We start from the raw sequence: 14,073 nt of genomic DNA on the forward strand, positions 1-14,073 counted from the left end.
TATGTATATGTGTGAGAGAGAGAATGGGCATGCCTGGGCCTCTAAGAGCCACTGCAAACAAACTCCAGACACATGTGCCACCTTATATATCTGGCTTACGTGGGTCCTGGGGAATTGAACGTGGGTCCTCTGGCCTGGCAGACTGGTGCTGTAACTGCTAAGCCATCTCTCAAGCCCAGATGTGAAGCATCTTTAAGTTGAACCTTTGACATTCACTGTGTAGACTGTCCTATGCTTACATCCTAGCAAAGCACCAGGAAACGTAAGAAACTAGTTTCTAGAGTCAAGCTATGCTACAGTGGAAAGCATGCATTTCTTCATTCCGTGTACTGATCTTACATGTGCTTAAATGCTGGGGTAAATTCAAGAAATAAACCACATGTATTGATCTTAGATGTGTTAAAACTCTGGTGTAAATTCCAGAAATAAATCAAATGTGCTGTCGGTGCAGAAGTCTTACCACTTGGCTACAGTGCCTTTCTTTCGGAACTGACATCATTATTTTCAAATTTTATGGAACAATAAGAGAAAACTATGTTTGAGATGTTAGTAAAATTACATATAGTTCATAAGAGCTTTAAGAAAAGGCTGAGTCAAACTCATGTACATTTCCCTGCCTTTTATGAAGTTTTAATCATAGTACACCAAAATAAGAAGCACTGATGATCATAAACAAAAAGTTACAATGTGTCATACCACTAATAAACCAGCTTATTGGCTGAATATTCCCTCCCATAGTAGAAAGCAGATAGGAGAAAAAGTTTAAAAACACCCACTAATTTATATACATATATATATATACACATATATATATATGCATTTTATTTTATTATTTTAAAGATATATATTTATTTATTTATTTGAAAGACAGAAAGGGGAACAAAGGGAGAACCAGCATGTCAGGGCCTCTAGCCACCACAAACAAACTCCAGATGCATGTGCCACCTTGTGCATCTGGCTTATGTGGGTACTAAGGAATCAAATCTAGGTCCTTAGGTTTCATAGGCAGTTACCTTAACTTACCTTAATCCATTTCTCCAGCCCAAGTTCTACTTTCAATATTGAACATTTTAATGATCCCAGTGTTATAAATGAACTACCATTAAAGATGCAAGAAATGTACTTTGCTACAAATGATGTGACTTGAAGTTATTATTTTGGGTAGAAATATTACTGCAGTGCTATTTTACATTTCATTCTATATGCAAATCTTACCCTAGTACAGATTTTCCAGTTTCATCAGGTTTCCGCACAGTAAATGGACTTGGATCGATGCCAATAGTCTTAGGCATAAAGTCGCTAGGAAAAGATTTTTTAAAAAAAGGTAAAATACTATACAAAGCACTATCCATTCAGATGACAGTATACCTACTTCAATCCCCACTCAATATCCCTAACCTTTCCTCTGCTTCCACATATATTCTAAGCCAAATGTCCTCGGGAAGTTCAGGTGACGTGGTCGTGAACTGATAGCACTAGGGAACTTCCTTGTGACCAGTGTTCTTGATGACTACAGGGGCTCAACAGTTTTGAATAGGTTTGTTTACTGGACACTGGACACCCAATCTACGACTAAGATGTATACCGTTCTCGTTATATGTCACTATTAAATCTGAGGCAAAATTAAACTCACAAAAACCAGTGACCAAAAATTAAGCTGTTTTGGTCTATGGACAATGTTTTTAAAGTAGACCGCTGAACGGGGCAGACATAATGATCAAAACTCAGTGGTCTGAGCTGAAATACCATTATCTTCCTTGGACTACCTTAGGGTGAGGTTAATTCATTACACCGCTGTTGGAACACTTCACATATAAGCTGTTTTAATTCATCACTGACCCATAAGCTGAACTTTCCCACTCAGTGATCGAGGGCTACCTTACTGTGACCATGGTAGCTGAGCCCAACTCCACAGCAGAGACCAACATGGCAACAGTTCTATGAGCTATGCCAAGACTCTGGATTCCAGTGTGCACCTGAGTGCTACAGTTTTGTTGAAGGAAAAGAAAATAATCTTGAGTCTAGCTAAAATGTCCACTTATTTTAGTAATTTCGTGTTGCGATTTCAAAGCCTTTATACATATCTCAGCCTAGCCTTGCGCTTGCAGCATTCCTCCTGCCTCAGCCTCCTACGCACTAGGGTTATAGGGTACATGCCAGCATGCTTAGCAAAGTGTCCATTCTAATAGTTTGAGAATGTTTCAGCAAAGCAACTGGACTTCTGCCTTCCTTGCTAAGCATACAGTTAATCCTCATCATGTCCCATGTGTGTGAATTTGCTTACTCACTAAAATTTACATGCAACTCCAAATCCACACTGGTGGTGCCTATGCAATCACTCCTACCACATGCTCGTAAAGAGCAGTGTGGTCTGAGTCAGCCGGCTCACACGCTCAGCCTTTCAGCGGTGCTACCCTGCTATAAATGAGTGTCTTTTTAGCCATCTATTTGGGGCTACTTTTTCACATTTCTGCATGCTTCCCATTGGTGACCTTGCTGTTTGAAGTGGTCCCTCAGCACAGCGCTGAGGCTAGCATAAGGAGGCCATGATGCACCTTCTGGAGAAAAGATGTTAGATAAGCTTTAATTATAGTTCTGTCGGCTATGAGTGCAATGCTGAGAAGAGAAGTGAAGGACCGAGGGAGGGAGGGGAAGAGGGGAAATAAGGTATGGACGAGCTGATTATCTTTTTGCTAAAATTCATGTGTGTGTGAGTGCGTGCGCATGTGTGCGTGCACGTGCGCATGAATGCACACCAGGGCCTTTTACCACTGCAAATGAAATGCCAACCACTTGTACCACGTTTCGGGTCCAGTTTACACGGATGGCTTTGCAAGTAAGCAGCTTTAACTGCTGAGCCATCTCCCCAGCCCTGAGAGGTAACTTTTTAAAATTCTATTGGGTGTGTGTACACATGCATGTGGAGGTCAGAAGATAACCTTGGCATGTCAGTCCCCTTCTTTCCACCTTTTTTTTTTTTTTTTTTTTTTGAGAAGGTCTCTTATTGTTTCACCACTAGATAGGCCTGGAAGCTTCCAGATTCTCCTAGCTCCACCTCCCATGCTTTTGAGATTATAGAGATGTGAACCACTTTGCATCTGGCTTTACATGTGTGCTGGAGAATTGAACTTGGGTCAGCAGGCTTGAAAGCAAGTGCGTTTAACGACTGAAGTGTTTCCTCAGCTCCAACCTGGATAACTTCTATGAGGTCACATAATTAATCAGTAACTGATCTAAGATGAACATTCATCTTTTCAGTGTAATGCTTTTTCTACTGATCCCTATCAGTCCTTGCTTTCTACATGCAGTGGAAAACGTTGAACTCATTCCAAATTACAAATTAGACCCAATGAGAAACAGATTTCAACTTATCAGAGAAAAGAATTAACACATTGAATGAATTTTTGTTGCTGCTGCTGTTGTTTTTCAAAGTAGGGTTTCACTCTAGTCCACGCTGACCTGGAATTCACTATGTAGTCTCAGGGTGGCCTTGAAGTCATGGTGATCCTCCTACCTCTGCCTCCCGAGTGCTGGGATTAAAGGCATGTGCCACCACACCCAGCTCCATAGACGAGAATTAACACATTTGGCTAACAAGCGATGGGGCTGAAGCAGCAGGTTCCCCTCCACAGAAGGCACTGGAACACACTAAAGACCTACTTCTGAGCAGCCCTTTGCAGAATGGCTTCTGGTAAAGCAAGACATAGCTGTATGAAGTAGGGAAACTTTAGTTTTCAAAAATGTACATCCTTGGAACATACCGTGCCGAACTCGTCATAGCCAGGCAAAATGTGTCATCAAAGCTACTCAGTTCATACGGCCGGAAGAACTCACTGTGGATGTCAATCTCCTCTTCGTATCTGTGAAACTTCTTCACCGTCAACTTCCTTAAGTTGGCAGCACAGATAACTGAGGAAGACACTGCCTGTTACCCAGCAGATGTGTATGTAATACCAATAGTGTTCACAGAGGGCGCTGTGGTTACTGCGGAGGGGCTCACCCCACCCCACCCCACCTCAGGCACACACAGTGCGTGCACAAAAAATCACAATTCAAAGCTGTGTGTAACAGCTCCAGGGAGGTATGAGGGTCCTTGTAAGTCCCAGGTGGCAGCTGAATTATTTTAGGTATGAAATTACTCAGCCCTTTACAATTATTTTTTACTCTTAAAAATCTTCCTGCAATTTAACTCAAACAAATTAATCAACACACATGCAGGTCTTTCATTGTATTTTTGTTTATATTTGAATCCTATTAATGGTCACTGCTAGAAAAGTCCTTTCTCTCAGAACAACCAAGCTTTCTTAGCAATAGAAATTGATTTTGCCCACAGTTTCAAATTACACATTGGCAAATGAATTAATAATTTATTAAGAACTAAAAAATCCTTTGTAATTTGAGAACTTTTTTTTCACCCAAAGTGGAGACACTGCACCATGGTTAGATGGAATCTCACCTGGAACATTCTAGGTTGTCTGAAGATCTTACAACAGACAACCTTTTACAAAAATGGAAAACTGTCTTGCCCAAGGTCAAAGGATGAAAGTATTTCAATGGTGGGAAGTTATTTAAATCATGGAACATCACACTAGTGTACAGTTTACTTGAGGATATCATCACTATAAAATTTGCCCTGCCTTCCTGACACAATAAAATTTAATTTAAATGTGACTAAAGTGTACTTCTGAACCTTTTTTTGCTGCTTAGCTACAGGGGAAAAAGGCTTAATTTCTCTTCATGAATGATGCTGTTGCAGCCAGGTTCACATTGCTGGCAGAAATCACCCAACCAAGAGCAGCTTGTGGGGCAAAAATGTTTATTTTGTCTTACAGACTTGAGGGGAAGCTCCATGATGGCAGGGGAAAATGATGGCATGAGCAGAGGGTAGACTTCACCTCTTGGCCAACATTAGATAGACAATAGCAGCAGAAGTGTGTGGCAAACACTGGCAAGGGGAAACTGGTTATAATACCCATAAGCCTGCCCCAAACAATACACTGCCTCTAGGAGGCTTTAATTCCCAAATCTCCATCAGCTGGAAACCTAGCATTCAGAACCCTTAAGTTTAGAGGGGACAGATGTGGTTTGATTCAGGTGTCCCCTATAAACTTGTATCCTAACTACAAGGTCCTCAGCTGATGGCAATTTGGGAAATGGACCCTCCTGGGGTCAGCGTATTGTTGGTGGCGGGTTCATGGGTATTATAGCCAGCTTACTTTTGCCAGTGTTGGGTACACTCTCCTACTTTTGTTGTCCTCCTGATGTTGGCCAGGAGGTAATGTCCACCCTCTGCTCATGGCAGTGTCTCCCCTGCCATCATGGAGCTTCCCCTCGAGTAAGCCAAAATCAACACTCTTCTCCCTCAAGCTGTTTTTAGTCAGGTGTTTCTGCCAGCAACGTGAAGCTGACTATAACAAATAAGTTCTCACTTCCTCTTCATCTCCCCAAAATACACAGAAACAGAATCAGCACTAGTTTAAAATGAATTATTGTATCAACTAAATAACTACCCAATAAATGTAAGCCTCAATACAGAAGATGAGCTCCTTATAAAATTATATATAATATATATAAAATAATAATATAATAAAAGGGAGTTTAATCACCTCTGCCCTTTAAGGTGCTAAGAGATGTTACAATCCCATATATTAAAATACTAACACAATAATGAGTTAATTTCTTTCTGATAAGATAGTACAACAAAGGATTTAATGCTTTAAGTTATTAAGGTATAATTCCAAACTATGTTAGTGTGAAAACTAGAAGAGAAACTGTTACCTACCTTCATCATAAGGCAATGGTAAATGTCGGATCACCTCTGGTGTCCACCAGTAAGTGTAACTAAAGAATTAAAGCAGGGATAAGATGGACCAAACATAAAAAGTAAATTTTTAAAAAATTATTTTTATTTGAGAGACAGAGAATATGGATGTGCCAGGGTCTTCAGCCACTGCAAACAAACTCTAGATGCATGTGCCACCATGTGCATCAGGCTTACATGGGTCCTGGGAATTGAACTTGGGTCCTTTGGCTTTGTAGGCAAGTGCCATAACTGCTAAGCTATTTCTCTAGCCCCTCAAAAAGTGGATTTGTACACTTCATCAGATAAAAGATGTTGCTAACTTTTTTCTCCTTTTAAACATGTTTGCAGATCTTTTGACACAGTAGGTCTTCCAAGATGTTAAAATTTCATCTACCTTAGTTATGTAACTCAAGCAAGTAGTTTAAAATATACTTCTAAATACACAGATAATTTGCGGTAGGAAAAGGAAGCTTTGGCTGTTTCCGTGTTATATAGCTCCAATACTGGGTAATCTACCATTTCAGAAACACCATTACATTTATGTGGTGGTTTGATTCAGGTGTCCCCCATAAACTTAGGTGTTCTGAATGCAAAGTTCCCAGCTGATGGAGATTAGGGAATTTACGCATCCTGGAGGGAGTGTATTTTGGGGGATGGGCTTATGGGTGTCATAGCTAGTTTCCCCATGCCAGTGTTTGGCACACTCTCCTGTTGCTATGGTCCACCTTATGTGGGCCAGGGGGTGATGTCCACCCTCTGCTCATGCCATTGTTTTCTCATGCCATTATGGAGCTTCCCCTCGAGTCTATAAGCCAAAATAAACCTCTTTTTCCCACAAGCTGCTCTTGGTCAGGTGATTTGTACCAGCAATGCAAACCTGACTTTAACAATTTACCTAGAGTCAACTATGATCAGCAAAGCTCTATACGGGTATTTATACTCATTTCCCATAAAATAATTAGTTCAAATTAGCTGTCAGTATAACTTCACATAACTAACCATTTATTAATAATAAATACAATGTAAAACTGGCAGTGCCTCCTTTTCAGGGAAAGAAAGCTCAAGAATTAAGCTGGTCATTCTGGTAATATGCACTGATTAGAACTGAGGTGAGGACTATGTACACCATACACTCTGAGACTTCCCTTATATTTTACACATGCCCACTGCAATACAAACAGTCTCAATAACTCCCTTATTATTTTCTCTTTTGTGGGGGGAGGGGTCGGCCACTGCAAACAAACTCCAGACACATGTGCTACGTTATGTGTCTGGCTTACATGGGTATTAGGGAATTGAACCTGGGTTCTTAGGCTTTGCAGGCAAGTAACTTAACCTCTAAGTCATATATCCAGCCCCTCTCTTAAGAGTTTTCTAACCCATCAGTTATTAGGAGTGTGTACACACAATCAACACATCAGTTATTAGTGGTTTGTATGCACAATCAACACTGACAATACTCCTAGGATCTGTGAGTCAACTTTGCATACATCGATCTGATGCTGCATGAAAAAAAGACACAATGGGACACTGATCAGAAATGAACCAACTTCCAAACTCCTGTATGTTCAAATTTTGTGTACATGGCCTAATTGATTATAACAATACATGACTCATCAAAGATCCTAAAGAGTGTTCTCATTAATTCCTCACTGTAACTCTGTGAGGTGTGTCTGGCCATTGAAGTCTTGTGGATGAGGAAAATGAGGCCCAGAGAGGTTCAAGAACTCGTGTAAGGCCTCACGCCTAAAGTGATTACTCATTTCCAAATAACCTGGAGGTCAAGAGACTGCTGGATGCCATATTCAAACGCTTCACATCAACAGGTCATTTCTCTTGATAATTATCTTGGGTGGGGGGGGATGAGGGCTGAGACAGAGTATTACTATGTAGTCCAGGCTGGCCTAGAACACACCATTAGTCCAGGCTACCCCTGAACTTGAAGTGATCCTCCTGTTTTAGCCTCTTACATGTCCCACCATGCCTACACTGGTGCATGACTTCAAAAAGCCAAAAGTATCAGGAGTCACTGGAGGGGTTCCCACCACCAGTACTGCTGCTCGGGGTTCCTGTGTGGATAAGTGTCACCAGAGTTGGCTGTTTCCTGGAGGGAAGCATACTAGGGAACATTCTGTAACTCTGATGTTACAGAGTAATTTCTGCTTAGATGCCACGCTTGGAAACTCCAGGATGGGACCCTGGGACCTTAGATTTCCTGAGTGCTTCTGGCAAATGTGAAACTCTTAAGTGTGATCCTGTCACTTTGCTTGAGTGCAGATGCGCTTGTGATCAATGAGGAGACTGAAGCTTTATCTGTTTCTCAGGGCACATGGGCAATGCCAGCTGCTGACCACTGCTTCCTGGCTGACCACTGGCACATTCACAACACTGAACTGAGGGCAATCATGGTAAGCCTGACTACATATTACGTGTGCTCATATCCCCCAAATTAAAACAAACCCAAAAACCACCTATTCAAAATAACATCACATCTGAGTTCACATGATAGACTGGGAAGAAAAATACCTTCTTCTTGTTGGTAAAAGCCTCATGGTATTTTTGTGATGCAAATAAAAGTCTGTTGGGAGTTCCCAGAGGTGAGGCTTCCCTTCTGTGGGGTGGAAAACTCCCAGGAAGAGATTAATGGAATCTTGTCTATCAGCATCTAAAAAGCAAAAATAAGTATTTCAGAAAACTCGCCACTGACACTGACACCTCAGGAGAATATCTTCTCAGGAGGACACTGATGAGGGCAGTTTCATATCTCTGAGGATAAGAGGCATGCTTCTACTTCAAACTTCATTCATATCGGTAGTGGTTTGATTCAGGTGTCCCCCATAAACTTAGGTGTTCTGAATTCTAGGTTCCCAGCTGATGGAGATTTGGGAATTAATGGCTCCTGGAGGAAGAGTATTGTTGGGGGCGGGCTTTGGGTATTATAGCCAGTCTCCCCTTCCCAGTGTCTGGCATACTCTCCTGTTGCTATTATCCACCTTATGTTGGCCAGGGGGTGACGTCCACCCTCTGCTCATGCCATCATTTTCCCCTGCCATCGTGGAGCTTCCCCTCAAGCCTGTAAGCCAAAATAAATCTCTTTTTCCCAGAAGCTGATCTTGGTTGGGTGATTTCTAACAGCAATGTGAACTGGACTGCAACAATATCCATACACTTAATTTAAAACAGCTATTCATATCCTGAGAATTTAAGTCTTCCTTCAGAAAACTTTCTTCTTGCCCTACACTTCTCATGATACATGCATGGGGAGAGCAGACATAAACTGCTTCTTGAACATTAACTAAAAATCTTTTAAGAACTGCCACAGGCTGCACAGATACATCAGTGATTAAAGGCATTGGCTTGTAAAGTCTGGGTTCAGTTCCCCAGTACCCATATAAAGCCAGAAGCACAAAGTAGCACATTCATCTGAAGTTTGTTTGCAGTGGCAAGAGTGCCTGGTGCGCTCATACTCTCTCTCTCTCCTTCCCTCTCTCTCTGTGCTCAAAAATAAATTAAAAAAAATTTAGTTGCCACAGAGTGATTTTATTTTTAAAATAAAAACACATCCTCACCATTTGTTAATTTACTTCAAGGAAATACTTGAAAGACAAACAGAGTTGTCAGAGACAAATAAAATGACCCAATTCCTAAATTCTGTTGTACAACCTTGAACACTTTTAATCCTTGAAAAGATGTTTATCCTTTAGCGGCCATGTTTACATTTTCTGTGTCTCTCTGCTGTGAAGCTGGCCTGTTCTCTTGTATGATGATGAAAACAGCAAGGACATGAGACAAACATCCTCATTCTAGCTATTCCACGGCTACAAAATTACCTTTCAAACTGTACTGTGAATTAATAACAAAAGCACTACTTCCTCTTCCGTTTCCTTATCATATTTTGGCATAAATGCTAACACTGTCTCCTGACACACCATTCCCATTCCATGCTGCTTTCATGCCCAGTATCTTTATTCTTTCCCCATTCTTGCCTCAGAGCCCTGGATGTGTGAGTTTCACAGACATTCGCAATATAAATAATGACCTTGTTCGGAAAATGCATGCGGCACTGAAAAGAAGCAGGGCAGAAATGACTGCTTTGGGAATAAGGTAGCATTATCATAAAATCAATTTTCTTCCAACAGCTATAGTGAATACATACATCTGAAATTAGTATGGGTTATTTGATCATTTAGCAAAAGCAAATGAATGAAATACAGCAGATCAAATATGCATTCTCATTAATATTTTGACAGGAAGCATTCCATTAAAACAGAACTTACCTTTCAGGCTAAAATACATAAAATATATAAAAGGGATGTATTTTATATGCTGAGTATATTTGGGGCAGGTTTCTTTTCTACTTGTTGAAAGGAAACATCAAGTATTAGACAATGGAGACATCACACCTCTTCACACACACAAAAGTAAACACGACGCTCTTCTAGTAATTTTATTTTCTGTGCTTCTTGAATAGACTTCACGGCAATGAGTCGTTCACTTCATGCAGTGCCTCAGCATATCTTACTACTCTAAGGAGCTTTCCATTCCTCAGTCATGTTTTCAAAAGGAGTCTCTTTCAGCCTTTGACTCTAAGAACAACTCCTTTTTTTTTTTTTTTTTAATTTATTTGATAGTGACAGAGAGAGAAAGAGGCAGATAGGAAGAGAAGAGAGAGAATGGGCGCGCCAGGGCCTCCAGCCACTGCAAACGAACACCAGACACTTGCGCCCTCTTGTGCATCTGGCTAACGTGGGACCTGGGGAATCGAGCCTCGAACCGGGATCCTTAGGCTTCACAGGCAAGCGCTTAACCGCTAAGCCATCTCTCCAGCCCACAACTCCTTTTTAATGTCACCAAGTATGACAAAAAGTAAGGCATGAGAAACATTTCCCCTCCTCAGAAAGGATGACCCTTGACAAAAGCAGAGTGATTTCTTGACAATAGTGAACTTAAAATCTATCTGTGGCATTATGGTCACTAACAAGCTTGGGGCACTCTAATGAGCCTGAAGATCATCTGATTCCCTTTGACTGCAAAATAAGCTACCCTTGTTCAGGAGGATGGTAGCATGCTGGATATGGATACAGCTGAACACAGGTTGGTCTTCTGTAGTTGTGGCTATCAAGAGAACAAAATGATTACCTACTTCCACACTCAAATATGCTTTAAAAGCAGAAACAATAAGAACGGTTGAATTTCCATTCAAATGATTATGCACCAAACAGTTTTGTTATTAATTATACTTAAATACATCAGGTCTGAATATAATTTTTAATTAGTTATAAATATTGCAATTCTGGAACTAAAATATTAGTTATTCTATTATGTTTATGATGAACATATTATTAGATGGAAATATTATTCAATAAGTAGTACTTCTTAATTATTAGGGAGCGGGAACAATGGAGTTAGAACCCCTACCTTGTACCATACATGGAAACAAATGCTAATGAATGTAAGGAAGGTAGATAGCCTCCTGCTAGGAGAGCAAGAGGGACAGATAGATCACTTTGAAAAGAATCTACAACACTGCAACTTCCCTTAGTTACCAAACCAGTGCAAATTTTCTACTACACTGGCAAATACTCTTCAAATTGGGTACTCACATATTGCTGATGAGGGCATTAACTGACTAAGCCTTTCTGTGCGTGCAGTGTCATGGGCCATTTTGATTGTTAGCTTGATCAGCTTAAGAAATTCCTTAAAGAGGAAAGGGCTGGAGAGATGGCTTAGCGGTTAAGCACTTGCCTGTGAAGCCTAAGGACCCCGGTTCAAGGCTCGATTCCCCAGGACCCATGCTAGCCAGATGCACAAGGGGTGCAAGCGTCTGGAGTTCATTTGCAGTGGCTGGAGGCCCTGGCACACCCATTCTCTCTCTCTCTCTCTCTCTCTCTCTCTCTCTCTCTCATAAATAAATGAAATTTTTAAAAAATTTTTTTAAAAAAGAAATTCCTTAAGAGGAAAGTACACCTCTAGGCATAGCTGTGGAACTGTTTCCAGAGGCAATAGATCCTATGATGAGCAGCAATCCATTACTGATACTATTGGGAGGTGGTAAAAAAGTAGGCGGTGGGGCCTTATTGTCCTTGGGGCGTGTCCTTGGGGGCTGGGACCGACCCCGCCTATATTCTCCTTTCTGCTTCCATGTCCCCTGCGAGCTGAAGAAGCTTTTTCAGCACAGTCCCAAGATGACCACTGTGACCTTTTGCCCGAGCACACAGAGCCAAACAAGCACAGTAGGAACCGTAGGAAAACGCACACCAAAACAAGCGCTTCCTCCTTTGCTTGTCAAGGATTTTGTCACAGTGATGAGAAAGGCAACTGATTCATTAAGGCAAAAACAATACATGCTCCGGGTGTTCAATGAGAAAGAACTCAATTGTGACGCTTCTCAAGGATAAAGCAACATAACATTACTAAGCAATCATACTGTAGAATATTTAAGGCCATAAAGATTATTCACACTATCTAAAAGGGCAATAGCAGATTGTAAATTACATGTACAATAAAACCAACGGATAATATTCTCCTAAATATGAATGAGTGGCTATCTCTGGAAGGTGGGATTATATGATTTACTTGGGAGCTATTCTGTACTTTCTAAAATTAACACATCTACCTTAATAATTGAAAAAAAAATCATTCATTCATTCAAGAACCTAACATGTCCCTCACTGGAGAAACAATACTGACAAGGACCTGGTTTGGGGGCTTATAATTCACAGTGAGACACGAAAATATATACAGGCAATGGTGGGAAAGGTACTGTCAGCAGGTGTAGCTTCAGCAAAAGGCGGAGGCTGAGGTGCTAAGGGGTCAGAAAGTGGACGGCGAGCCCAGAAGGGGAGTGGTCACACAGAGCCCCAAGGGCTGTGCCCTGCTCATGCACAACTGCAAAGGTCTGATGGGAAAACAGGCTGACCAGCGCCAGGAGAGGAAAGCACAGAGCCCCAGACAGAGGCAGCCAGGTCCCAGGAGGCCTGAGGTCATGGCGAGTACTGATTGGAAACGCAGTGGGAAACCCTGGAAAGCATCTGCTGGCTTTTAGCTTTTGATGTGCGTGTGTAGCGCGCATGGGGATATGGATGTGTAGGGGTGTTTGCATGCTTGTGGGGACATATGTGCATGTGAACGCGTGAGCAAACTAGACAACCACCTTGGGTGTCAAGCTCAGCTGTGCTGTCCACGTCTTTTTCACATGGAGTCTCCAGCTAGCCTGGAGCTCACCACTTAGGCTAGACTGGCTGGCTGGCAAGCCCTGGGGAGCAGCCTGTCTCTACCTCCCCAGAGCTGGGATGCCGGATGTGCAACCCCATGCTCAGCATGCAGGCAGACACTGGGGCCAAACTCAGCTCCTCATGCTTGTGAGGCAAGCTCTTTACTGACTGAGCCTCCTGCTAGCTCCTGGAAAGGTTCTACAAGGGGGAGACAAAGGACCTAATTTAGCTGTGTGCGTGTGCGCGTTGCTATGAGGAGCCGGGTTGGGAGAGCGGACGTAGAGATGAGCTGGGAGCCCCACAGTTGCTAAGAGGTACTGACTGTGTGGCCAGGTGCAACAGTGGTGGATGTTCTGACTGCTAGGCTCCCAGCTGATGGTGATTTGGGAATTAACACCGCCTGAAGGCCGTGGATCAGTGGGGCGGGCTTATGAGTATGGTAGCCAGTTTTCCCTTACCAGTGTTTGGTGCACTTTCCTGCTGTTGTTGTCTACCTGATGTTGCCCAGGAGGTGATGTCCACCCTCTGCTCATGCCATCATGGAGCTTTCCCTCAAGTCTGTAAGTCAAAATAAAGCACACCCCCCCTCCCACCCCCCCCCCAGCCAAGCTGCTCTTGGTCAGGTGTTTTCTGCCAGCAATGTGAACCTCCTGTCCTCCTGCCGCAGCCTTCCAAGCACTGGGATTACAGGTGTAAGCCACAATGCATAGCTAGTTTATTAGAGATCTATCATAGGAAGAAATCTGGCCTGCAAGACCTTTGCTCCCTAGTATCATAACTATAAATATTTTGTTATCTTGCAAGAAGAACTTTGTAAGTACAACAGAGATTATTAATAGCCAACTTCAACATAGAGAAACTGTTCCAAATTGTCTGTGATTATATGACTCCCTTTTTTTTTAATGTTTAAAAGAATGGGCACACCAGGGCCTCCTGCCACTGCAGACAAACTCCAGATCCATGTGCCACCTTGGGATTAGATGGGTACTGGGGATTCAAACCTGAGTCCTAAGGCTTCACAGGCAAGTGCCTGAACCACTAAGCCATCTCTCCAGC

The 14,073-nt window shown here is 42.1% G+C and overlaps 1 protein-coding gene across 1 annotated transcript in view; it reads right to left on the bottom strand.

The window, feature by feature from the left end:
• Window positions 1-14,073, bottom strand: part of Fig4 (FIG4 phosphoinositide 5-phosphatase) — a 145,809-nt gene that overhangs the window by 47,594 nt on the left and 84,142 nt on the right. Inside the window, exons 16-19 of the mRNA XM_004660626.3 lie at window positions 8,330-8,468; window positions 5,783-5,841; window positions 3,762-3,909; window positions 1,216-1,299 (exon numbers count right to left, since the gene is read on the bottom strand). Coding sequence (XP_004660683.1) covers window positions 1,216-1,299; window positions 3,762-3,909; window positions 5,783-5,841; window positions 8,330-8,468 — 430 coding nt within the window. The remainder of the gene's footprint in view (window positions 1-1,215; window positions 1,300-3,761; window positions 3,910-5,782; window positions 5,842-8,329; window positions 8,469-14,073) is intronic.

This window comes from Jaculus jaculus, chromosome 7 (assembly GCF_020740685.1).
Source record: "Jaculus jaculus isolate mJacJac1 chromosome 7, mJacJac1.mat.Y.cur, whole genome shotgun sequence".
NCBI lineage: Eukaryota > Metazoa > Chordata > Mammalia > Rodentia > Dipodidae > Jaculus > Jaculus jaculus.